This window comes from Octopus bimaculoides, chromosome 3 (genome assembly GCF_001194135.2).
Source record: "Octopus bimaculoides isolate UCB-OBI-ISO-001 chromosome 3, ASM119413v2, whole genome shotgun sequence".
NCBI lineage: Eukaryota > Metazoa > Mollusca > Cephalopoda > Octopoda > Octopodidae > Octopus > Octopus bimaculoides.
Genome location: NC_068983.1, coordinates 28,054,670 through 28,067,649, shown reverse-complemented (window position 1 = coordinate 28,067,649; position 12,980 = coordinate 28,054,670). Strand labels below are relative to the sequence as shown.

General features: G+C 34.1%; 1 protein-coding gene across 3 annotated transcripts in view; it reads left to right on the top strand.

Moving 5' to 3' along the window:
* LOC106876727 (uncharacterized) overlaps positions 1 to 12,980 on the top strand; it is a 1,061,911-nt gene that overhangs the window by 1,006,931 nt on the left and 42,000 nt on the right. For all 3 annotated transcript variants that reach the window (XM_052966107.1, XM_052966109.1, XM_052966108.1), the window contains one exon: positions 6,910 to 7,629. In XM_052966107.1, the coding sequence (XP_052822067.1) occupies positions 6,910 to 7,629 (720 nt within the window). The remainder of the gene's footprint in view (positions 1 to 6,909; positions 7,630 to 12,980) is intronic.

Below are 12,980 nucleotides of genomic sequence, written 5' to 3'. Positions count from 1 at the left end.
AGCTTCTCTTCACTTTTCCCACTTTGCTTTGTCTCTGACGACACAACTGTATTCACAACCAAATGGAGTCTTATCTTGCTTACCATTACTTTGCACAATTTTATAGCCAAATGTCTGGAAGACGTTACAACAATTGTGCGTGTGTGTGTATGTGTTTTCAGTTGTTTTTAGCCATTTCTGGAATAACATTATGTTTAAAGAAGAGAAGGAAAAAAAATCAATAGCATTAGGAGTACCAGTTATATTGGATAAGATAACAGCACAAACAGCCATGAATTTAATACTACAGACTATTCATACGGCTCACTGGAAGTAATAGATACATTCCATTACTAGACAAAATACTTTATGATAAATGTGGATCTGATGAGAGTATGATTTCTATATAAAAATAAGGAGTGGAAGAAGTTTCAAAAAAACTAACACATCTGTAAGAAACGAGTATCTCTGGGGAAAGGGAGACATTATATGAGGTGTGTGTATGAAGTGTGTTATATATGGGTGTGAATCATGAACAATGATTGATTGTAATGTTAACAAGCCAATGAGCAAATATATTTTTTTTCTCCTGCAAATTATTTTTAAAGTTGGACTACCACATTCACTTACTCAAGTGTGGTATCATATTCCAGTAAACTTCATATCTAGCTGTTTCAATTAGCTACCATATTCTGCACAGATGAGATTCTTGGATTAGCTACTATATTCAGCTGCTCAGATGGGTTACCATATTAAGCTTTTCTAGTTTTAACTAGTAGACATAGTATGATCAAATGGTTAAGAAGTTTACTTCCCAAGCACAAGATCCAGAGTTTAATTTCCAGTATGTAGCACCTATGGCCTTTGGTCAACCCAAGCCTAATGACTGAAATTTCACTGACAGAACCTGTGTGGAAACCCAGAAATTTTACTTATAATTGAAAATGTACAGCCTTATCACACTGCCATGCTGAGTTCACCTAAGAATTACATTAAGAATGCTTGCACCTGCGGAATACTCAGCCATTTATTTATATTTAGAATATCAGATTTCAAACATTTACATTTAATAGCTTGAAATATTCACCACTTCTATAATTTAGCATTTATTTTTCATTTGTTCACAACAGTTCAAGTTTGGTTTCAGCATGAATTATGATACTTAAATTATTTTGGCAATTAACACAAAGTTGAAATGTACTTTTATGATTGGGTTATTTGCTCTTTGTCTGTTAGGTTTTTAATTGACTGTGATTTTGGAAATATGGTTTTTAATATTGAATTGTGGATGTATGAATTTATCATTTAGCAATTTAAATTGTTCATTCAGTACTTGTTTATTGATTTTTTTCATGTCAACAATTCAGTATTGAAATATGACTGGTAATTAATATAGTTACATATATATTTCATGCAGAATTAAATACTTTAATTGCTTTAGTGTTGTGGAATATGATAACTTCCATATCAAATGAAAATCCTATATGAGCATCAGTAATATTAATATGCTAACTTTTTGTTTTTGTATGTACCTGTTGTGTGCGTCACACTTACTTGAAAGAAGTGGCAAAGTGAGAGAGAGGAGGACAGAAAGAAAGAGAGTGAGAGTGAAAGAGACAGTGAGTGGTGACAGCGTTCATTTTGTGTTTTTAAATGTTTATCGCATCGCAAGAGAAGTAGATACATAGATACATATACACATTGTTAAATTAAAACCGGGGGAGAAGAGGGGCACACAGGAAGTGAGAGAGACAGTAGATACATAAATCCAAAGAAAAGTTCATAGATACATAGACACAGCAAATATTGGCTGTCAGTTTCACTTTTCATTACCACATGAGGATAAAATTAACTCACAAATGGCTGAGTACTCCACAGACATGCATAACATCAACGTAGTTCTCAGGGAGATTCAGCCTCACACACAATATGACAAGGCTGGCCCCTTTGAATTACAGCTACAACTCGAGACATATATATATATGAATGTATTTGTGTGTGTGTATAGTTTAGGTTAGTTAAAACATGTTTGCAATAATAAGTGTTGTGTGGTGGAAATAAATGCAGTTACCAAACATTCATTCATAAATCCATTCATTGGAAAAGGTAGAAGAGCGGGGGTAGAAAATGGCAATAATTCAAGTAAAAAATAGCGAACATAAAAGCTTGAAGTGCATGTGCACTAAATTGAATAAAACAAGACAGAAAAGTGAACTGTAAGAAAGAGCCATAAAGTGGGTGCATAAACACATCAAGAGTAGTATGGGCAAATTTTGAGAAACATGGAAATTTTTGAAGGATGCAATGTCTCAAGAGCAAACAACTGATGTGGGTAGTTTATTCCATACTTTGACAATTCTGAACATGAAAATATGCTCCTGAGAGTCAGAAGTATTCTATTGTTTTTATTTTTTTATTATTTTATAAGCATATTCATAAGTGGTAGATATATTGAAATCTAAAAGGTTATAAAAATTGTTTCTAGAAGTAGAGTGGATATTTTTGTGGGCTTCTACAGGGTGTCCACAAGGTCTGGGTACATGGAGTAAATAAAATCATAACAAACAATTAAATATAAGAAATAATAATTTCTTAAAGTATGTGTTAATCCCCATGTGAGTACATGGAGTAAATAAAATCATAACATAAACAATTAAATATAAGAAATAATCATTTCTTAAAGTATGTGTTAATCCCCATGTACCCAGACTTTGTGGACACCCTGTAGAAAGCTGAGCTAATATGAATGTTATTCTTTAATTCTTATACTGAGATCAGTCAATGGACTGTGGTCATGCCAAAATACTGTACTCTAAGGTATAGTTGGTGACATCAAGTCTGTCCTTATTCTGTTGACGGCTGCTTATTTTATCAACCTGAGGAAGATGATAGTAATATATGCCCATTTTGCCTATGAGAAGATATTTAAGACAAAGTGGTGGATTTGGAGAATTGTTATAGCTTTAAAGTATTTATTCTAGCTCTTTATGCTCAGAGTTCACATCTCACTGAGGTCGACTTCACCTTTCATCCTTTTTGAGGTTGATAAAGTTCAACTGAGTAAGACGTTCTCAGCTGATGACCTTTCCTGTCATCAGCCCCCTCCTTTATCCAAGCAAGATAATGTTTTCCCATGGCTAGGCATGTTTTTACAGAAGACTGGAAATGAAAGACTCTACTTGTGTGCTGGTGACACTTAATTACAAATATCCTGCTATGCTGAGACAAGGAGACAAAGACACACACACACACACACACACACACACACACACACACACACACACACAGAGAGGATATAATGAGTTTTCATCAGGATGACACAAACTAATAGGTACGCGTTCTGAGTGCTCAAGTAGGTATGCCACCAAAATTCCAGTTTGAATGGAAGTTGAAGTGGTCATGTGATTGTTTTGTTCAAAACGGCTAGAGGTGGCTTCCCTTTGAATCAGTTGGTGTAGGTTAAAGTCGTAAGGAAAACAAACAATTAGGCAAAGCATAATAGTTTGCTTTCCTTACTACTTTAACCTATATATATATATATATATATATATATATGGGAGAATTTACGAAAAAAAACAACAACAGACGAGGACAGGTGGTGTAAACAGCAAAAGGATGTATTAGTTTAACGCTTGGGAATAGAGAAAATCGTTAACGTTTTGAGCTACGCTCTTCAACAGAAAGGAACATAGAAAGAAATAAGGAGAAAAACATAACGTAGGATAAGATCGATATATAAAACATCGATTTTATCAAGTGGCTAGCATGGGAATAAAAACCATCAAAGATAACAATTATTTAAAACTATAATATAGGGTATCTAAGAGATACCACCATGCTGAAAATAGCAGTCAAATCTTGACTCTAAACCACAATAAAAGCATTCCTTATGCAAAGCCAGAATCCGGAATCTGGAATTATCTAGTAATTTTTGCTAGTTTATTTTGTCTTTGTCTTTGCTCTTTGTGCTATATGAACATTTATTGTGGTTTAGAGTCAAGATTTGACTGCTATTTTCAGCGTGGTGGTGTCTCTTAGATACCCTATATTATATTATATTATAATATATATATATATATATATATGACAGGCTTCCCCATAGTTACATACCTAATCCATTCATTCACAGGGTATTTTTGGGTCTGGAACTATAGAAGACAAATATCCAAAATAGCATTTAGCACTGAACCTAAAACTATGTGGTTGGGAAACAAAGTTCTACAAAAATATAATAAATAATAAATAGACGTTAATCTGCTAAAATGAACAAATGATGAGAAAATATTAGAACATATTGAATAATTTCTAGAAAACAAAAACCTTAGTTCTTAGGTCTTTTAAAATTTTTTTCCTGTTTCCAAATTTCATGAACAAATATTCATTTTATACTAAATGAAAATCCTTCTGGATTATAGAATTTAATTAAAATTATACTCCAGGCTTGCTGTTTGAATTTTCTCTAACATAATATTTTATGATTAATTTATATTTACCTCCCTTCATTATTTGAATTTTCCTTTGTTGTCTACCAGTCTTATCAAAATTCTCATCATTATCTGTCTTTTGGCAATATTTTTGCATTTACCCTATCACACTTTGTTATAATTATGCCTCTTAACAATTTTTGTTGTTTATATATGTACCAGTCTTCCTTTTCTATCAACATTTAATTCAGAATAACTCATTACAATAATAATAATAATGTGGAGGGGCGTGGCTTATTGGTTAGGGTGTCAGCATCATGATCGTAAGATTGTGGTTTCAATTCCTGGACTGGGCGACGCGTTGTGTTCCTGAGCAAATCACTTCATTTCACGTTGCTCCAGTTCACTCAGCTGGAAAAAATGAGTAATGCTGTGATGGACTGGCGTCCCATCCAGCTGGGGAACACATACGCCATAGAAACTGGGAAACTGGGCCAGGCTTTAAAAAAGGCGCATTTATATATTTTTAATAATAATAATGCTAATAATGATAATATACCAATCTTCTCTTCACATCAGCGTTTGGTTCTTGACAACAACAACAACAACAACAATAATAATAATAATAATAATAATAATAATAATAGTGGTTTCTGATTTAGGCACAAGGCCAACAAATTTGAGAGAAAGGATTTGTTTGATTATATTGACTCCAGTAGTTGACAACATTTTATTGGATCTAAGAGGATGAAAATCAAAGTTGACTTTGGCAGGATTTGAACACAGAACATGAGTCAGAACAAATACTGCAAGACATTTCATTTAATGCTCTAATGATTCTGCTAATTCACAGCCATGATGATGATAGTGGCATTGAAATTGAAAATGCAAAGAGCCAGAACAATGACCGCAAAATATTCCAGTGCTTTGTGTTCTGAATTCAAACAATCCCTCCTAGGTCAATTTTGCCTTTATTCTTTTAGGAATGAATTAAATAACATACCATGGTGCAAAAACCGAAATTTGAGGATAGGGGTAAAGTTGATTCAATTGATGTTGATGTGAATACTTGACCATATCAAACCTAGAAGGATAGAAAGTAAACTTGACTGCAGAAAATAAAAGAATGCAACTAAAATACAGCAAAGCATCATCTCCAATGCCTTACTGATTCTACCACCCACCAACTCGATTTCCATACAGCCAAACACTTTAATAATTGCAGTAATTATTTCTTTATTTCACAATGAAAATAACACGAATACAATTCATTAGGATAATATATATTTAGAGGGCCACTGTTGGCTAAAATTGACCATAGAGCTTATACATAAATATGTGCAGGTCCCAGCAAGATTATTTTGGGGACTGGCTGTTTCCGATGCATGCAAGTCTTCCTGCTTCATGGCATTGAGGTTTATTCAAGAGAAAAGCAGCTGATTTGTGCTGATACAGTTTGGCACCAGTGTTGATGCAGGTTTTGTTGTAAAGGTAGTGCCCCAGTCTGACCACAGTTCAATGAATGAAACAAGTATAAAGATCTCTAAGTCATAAATATAAAAGTTATTTAGTTCTATTTCAAAAGGACAACCTCTCTAACTATCATAGCTCTTTTAATATCTTTCTTTCAACCCCGTTTTCTTCTTATAAGATATACTCTTTACTCTCTTTTACTTGTTTGAGTCATTTGACTGCGGCCATGCTGGAGCAATGCCTTTAGTCGAGCAAATCGACCCCAGGACTTATTCTCTGTAAGCCTAGTACTTATTCTATCGGTCTCTTTTGCCGAACTGCTAAGTTACGGGGACGTAAACACACCAGCATCGGTTGTCAAGCGATGTTGAGGGGACAAACACAGACATATATATATATATATATATATATATATACACATATATATATGATGGGCTTCTTTCAGTTTCCGTCTACCAAATCCACTCACAAGGCTTTGGTCGGCCCGAGGCTATAGTAGAAGACACTTGCCCAAGGTGACATGCAGTGGGACTGAACCCAGAACCATGTGGTTCGTAAGCAAGCTACTTACCACACAACCACTCCTACGCCTATACTCTTCTTTTCACTCTAATTTTTGTTTTCTGCTATATTGAAAGTAAAGTGTGACTTTATTTTAAATTAGTTATAGTGCTATTTGATAAATATTAATATTCAAATTGGCGGAATTAATTTTAGAGTTGTCGCTTGTATTTGGTTCAAGTAGCGAATTTATAACAATCTAACTATCTAGAAACATTGCCATATGCAGTTATAGAAAAATTTAAAATAATGAATCAGAAAATTGGTAAATGACTTTGTTCAATTAATTATTAAAACACTTGTTGGATATTAGTGAACAGATATGAATTTAAGGCTCATCAATCTTTTCCGATAATTGAAAAATAATCTGTGAATTTTGCATCCTTTTTGCATAAATTAATGGAACTTTCAAAATCTTTCACATTTTAAAATTATATTTCTTGTTTTTTTTTTTCTTTTGTTTATTTTTCAGACATTGAGGGTTCGTTGCATTGCACTGATTTATCTGCATCAAACACTTTTGCAAATAAGTGTAATGGCAAAACAGAGGTGTCAGATGACACAATATCAGATATGCAAAAGGATATTAGTGATGACACTATTAGTTCTGAGAAGAAGCAAGATAATACTGAAGATGATGAAGAGGAGGACTTGAATGATTCATTCACTTCAAATGACTTTGTCTATAGCAAGTTACTCTCTGCATCTGATGACCACAGCTTAGAGATGTCAACGGATATGTTATCAGTTGAAAATCAAACGCATCAGATATCTACTTCACCTGTGGGCTCAGAGCACCAGTTGTTCAGGCGATATGTCCCAAGCCCGCTAAGCAGCCATGCAAGACGTCTAAGACAGCGTAAATTGGGAACTAGCACAGTCTTGCCCCACACCAGCGAAGATGAGGTTTTACAAGTTGTGAAAAGTAAACGCAGCAATGAGAAGTCAACGAAAGGTACTGAAGAGGATGAAGAATGTGCTTTATCAGATACTGATAGCACTGGGTCTGGGGGAGGAGGAGGAGGTGGTGGTGGAGGAGGAGGTGAAAGTGAAAAGAAACCATTGCTATCTGTGAGAGACTCTATAATTATTGCCCAGTCACGACATGATAACCATAAAAATAGTGATTCTGACAGTTGGGACACATCACTGAGCAGTCAGCAAGGCCCAAAACCACAGTCATTTAAATTCCGTAAGAATCAAGTTTCTTTTTTGCTATTCATTATTTTCAATTATCACCTTTATTATACACTATTTTTGTTTTCTTCTCTTTCATTTTTTAAAAATTTTGTATTTTTCATTCAGACAACAATTCTTGCATACAAACATACATGCACACAAAATATATTACAAGACATATTTTCACTCTTTCATGGTTATTTGAAGAAGCAGTTTTTCATTTCATATAAATATAAACATTCATTTGTTCATTCATTCATTTTTATGTCTTTCCATGTTAGCATGAATTAAGCAAATATTATTGAGGCATTGTTTTACAGCTGGACACACTTTCTGTCACTAACCCTTACCTGCTTTTTAAGTAAAGAAGTTTCCATTCTTGTTTTTTCAAAGTTGGGAAACAAGGATTTATTGACAACAAAATGTTAAACATCATTGACCAGAGCTCAGAGATTTTCTTGCTAATCCCAGATTGTAAACATACTCACAAAAACTTCCCCCCTCCACATTCACTATTGCACATGCGTGTATATATACATATAAGCAATAAATTTTGTATAGTTTTAATCTACCAAACTTACTCACAAGACATTAGTTGGCCCAAAGCTATAGCACATGATGCATTGGGTGCTGCACTGTGGGACTGAACCTGAAGTCATATAGTTGCAAAGTAAACTTAACTACACAATCATGTGCTCACACACATCAACCATACAACAAAGGTACTTGTTACTTAGTACTTTCTAATTACTGTACCATATCACATTCTTCTGTGTAATTATTTGTTGAGTCTTTATGATATTTATTGACTAATAACAATATTTAGGTGCCTCACAAAAAGAGAAATTATTTATGCAACTACAATAGATTGTCTGTTACCTGACTTCAGGTAACAAACAAATTCTCATTTAGCTACAAATTTATAAATATATTCTGCTTGCTATCTCATCGTTATATCATTATACCTATACCTTATAAAAGACTTTTAAACTATGAATTTCTATCAATTCACTAAATTTAGTCCTTGGACAATACTAACATAAAGCTTTCAGTAAATTCCTGTATAAACTTCACATTATAGATTTTTTTTTTTTACTTCAGATAGCATATTTTATGAAGAGATTGTATGTAAACAGACAAAAATAAAGGAAAAATGTTATGCTTAGATATGAATCAAACTGCTGGTCTATGGCAAGTATCTAAATGCATTACAATAATGTTACCAGTCAGTTAGTTACATCCTCTTTAATATCATTTATAACATTAAAAGTTTATATACACTTTGCAAGAAAACCTATAAAAAACTACTTATTGCCAATTTTTGCTTCATAAACTGTTGAAATTTTTATGAGCAATTTTAAAAGCATTTCTTGCAAAATTTATATAAATTTCTGATGAGAATTAAAAAAGAACAGCTTGCTTGTTTTGCAAATCAAATATATTTCTCTGCATAATGATCATAGCAGTGGACAGGTTTTTTTAAAATCTTTTAGTTAAGAGAGCAAACAGTGTTCAAGCAGTGTTCATGACCCTTTACAGGGCTTCTGAAGTTTGTTATGCATCCTCAGAATGAGACTTATTAGGTATCCTCAAACTGGAGACTTGTTCTGAATGCTTGCAACAGAGTGCACTCTTCTAAAGGGACCCAAGGTACTGAAATAACCAAATTAGGAAATGTCATGATGGATAGGCTTGTTTGCAACAGGCCTATGGTCACAATGCAGGAATTGAAGAGAAAGAGAGAGAGGATTCTGGGATTGAATAATGCAAATTAACTAATCCCTTGCAATATCACTTACAAAAAAAAAATACTTATCCTGCACATTGGTAATTCACCACTCAAGTGAGCACTGTGTCCTGAATAGGAAAGAGAGTGATTGAAAGCACCATATCTATTAAGGGTTACATTCTGAATATGAACTGAAAATTAATGGATTCAGCTTAAAAAATTCAAAAGAAGAAGAAGAAAGAAAGAAAGATTATGTGTAGAAACCAGAGAATATGAGAAGGCTGGAATATTCTTTTGTAAGATTTAACTTTCACTTGGTGCTATTTGAGAATAATTTACACAAAAAGGAGGATATAGAATGCTGTAACATGTAGGGCCTCTGGATGTTCATGAAAGACGACATGCTACCAGCCACTGATCTGCTCTGTGGTTGGTAGAGGGCCATTGCTCAGTAATTAGTTGCATGGTGGAGAAAAAGTGTGGTAAATAAATGACAAGCTTGGAAGAAGTGCAATAAAACGGACTGAATGGCTGTGTGGTAAGTAGCTTGCTTACCAACCACATGGTTCCGGGTTCATTCCCACTGTGTGGCACCTTGGGCAAGTGTCTTCTACTATAACCTTGGGCCAACCAAAGCCTTGTGAGTGGATTTGGTAAATGGAAACTGAAAGAAGCCCGTCGTATATATGTATATGTATATGTATGTTTGTATGTGTGTGTATATGTTTGTGTATCTGTGTTTGTCCCCCCAACATCGCTTGACAACCGATGCTGGTGTGTTTACATCCCCGTAACTTAGCAGTTCGGCAAAAGAGACCGATAGAATAAGTACTAGGCTTACAAAGAATAAGTCCTGGGGTCAATTTGCTTGCACCCATTTACAGCTACTACATAATGTTAAGACAAGGAGAACATAACACATACACAAAGACACGTTTAACACTTGTGGAAAGAACCTGAATAAAGGTGCATCATAGAATATTGCAGGCTGCATATGCAACTGCACATTCTCTGTGCTGCAGAAACACGTTGGTCGTTTTGGCCAGTTAAGCAGTACAATTAACTGTTAAAATTAAAAGAAAAGATTGAAGATGTACCAGTCTCCATATTCTTTGTAATTGTTTTTGGTTAACATTCCTAATAGAATAATTACAATGCGTTTGTATAGTTGAAGTCATCCAGTCACGCTATATTCTTATATCAGAGCAACCACCCTAAGGGATCTTTGGTGCCTCTTACTACTTGATGCAGTTAGCCTACACACACACACACTAGACTTCTTACAGTTTCCATCTACCAAATCACTCACAGAACACTTTGGTTGGCTTGGAGATATAGCAGAAGACACTTTCCCAGGATTCCACACAGAAGGGTTGAAGCCGAAACCATGTAAATTTCTGACTACTTAATTGAGCTTGCACTGCTAGTTAGTATATGCAAAATAGGGTGGTTGCTCTGATATAAGAATATAGCGTGACTGGATGACTTCAACTAACAGTGGAAGGTTATCATGGTATGGGAAGCTATGAGTAGGTCAGAGCTTGGAATGTAACATGGATGGTTGATATTAGCTGATAATGGAAGATAATCTTAGCATGGAAGAAGTGAGACAAACTCATAGAATGTAATGTAAATAGTTGACATCAGCTGGTATGAAACGCTCATGGCATGGGAAAAGTAGGGATGTCAGAAATTAGAATGCAGTATTGATAATATATGATAAAATTCTATACTGAAATTCTATACAATCCATGCCAGAATAGAACAGAAATGGCTGTTGGATCTCTCTTTTATTTCTGCCTATTTGCATCCATTCTCATTTAATCCATGCAAGCATGAACAAAATTGTAAATCATTAGAAAATTGATTCAAATGCAACCACACATGTACATGTCTATAAATTTATGCATTTCTAGAGTAGGTTTATAATAAATATATGCTTATATATAAGTATGTTAATCCATCTATGTTTTTTTTTTGTAAAAACGTGTACAAATTTTGTAGGAATGTGTGCAATTGTGTGCATGTCATGTTTGGAGAGAGAGACAGAAAGAGATGGGACTGCATAAATATATATAGATTATATATATATAATCCTCTGTCTTATCGGTTTTTCAACTTACATTCTGTTTTGCACAAGGAATTGACATATTTTTCATGCATTTATTTCTACATCACCACATCTGTAAATTCTATTTTCTTCTGTAATTTCTGATTTTACATTCTATAGAATTTAATTACTTAATTTTAACTTATATGCTCATTACTATCTATTATGTCACACTTTTTACCAGCATGCATCATTCATTTGTATTACATAACACTCTAAGCAGTTACATTTTTCATAAATACTTAAGAGATTTCGATATCCTGTTGCTTCATTTCATGTTGCACATCTAATTCACTCTACTTGTTCTATATCACTGCTTAGCTTCATCTTCACTTACATGTTGCATCATAGATTGACATAGATAATGGGAAGAGAGTAACTGTGGGTCACAAACAACTCCTTCCTCTCTCTCTCTCTCTCTCTCTCTCTCTCTCTCTCTATCTATCTTTTCCTTAACTTAAAGTGAATTGATAATGTAAATAAAAGCTATCTGCTGATTGAATTTTTCTCAAAAACATCAGCCTCCCTATCAAGGAAACTTTGTTATCTATCTATTTATGTTTCACTTGCTTCAGTCATTGGATTGTGGCAATGCTGGGGCACCACTGTGAAGAGTTTGGTCAAACAAATCAACCTGGTAGAGCAAATGTAAACCGAGATACATGGGTCCCAGACAAACAGACAGAATTTTGTGTTTATTATTATAGATAACAGTGCATCAGTAACATGGAGAGGAGAAACTTTCATGCAAGGGCAACTACCAGTCTCCCACAAAAGGAGAAAAAGAGAATTTGCCGAAGCATGTGCTTACATTTGCAAATACATGGTCAAACCAAACGAATGGGGACATCATACAGGTACACCACGTTTTTTCTGGCAACTGAAGGTCTAGCACCTCATTTAATCTGGATAATTAATGAGGGAGAATTTGAAATTCTTGTAGCCACCTGTTCACAGGTAGTATTGTGTGCACTATGTGTTTAGATGCACTTTTTAAACAGCACACGTTAAAGCTAATACTTAAATCTGAGAGATCCTCTGCTTATTAGACTTACCCTCAGCTATGATTACTAATATTAAGAGAACTGTGAGCATTAATGGTTGTATTAAATGGAAATCTCAATCCACATTGATCCAACATAAATTAGAACTATTGAAAAAGAATGGACCATGATGTTTTGATATGTAAGCTCTGTGATATAATCAATAATTTATGTATAACTAATAAGTTAGAAAAATGTTAATGAATTATCATGTGATCATCAATGGTCTGGCAAAATAATCTGTTTAGACTTTGGAACCAAACATATAAGAATGCTGGTAGTGTACCTGAATATGCTTGCTTAAAATCACATGCATATAGTTAGTAAAGTGATTTCATTTCTACTATTCTGTTTTTGAAATTACTTTACCATCCGTGTTGGTTTCTCTGGTAGCAATCTCTTTTTACCTCATTCATATTTCTATTTCAACAGACTCCCAACGGGACATTTCTATATATATATATATATATATATATATATAT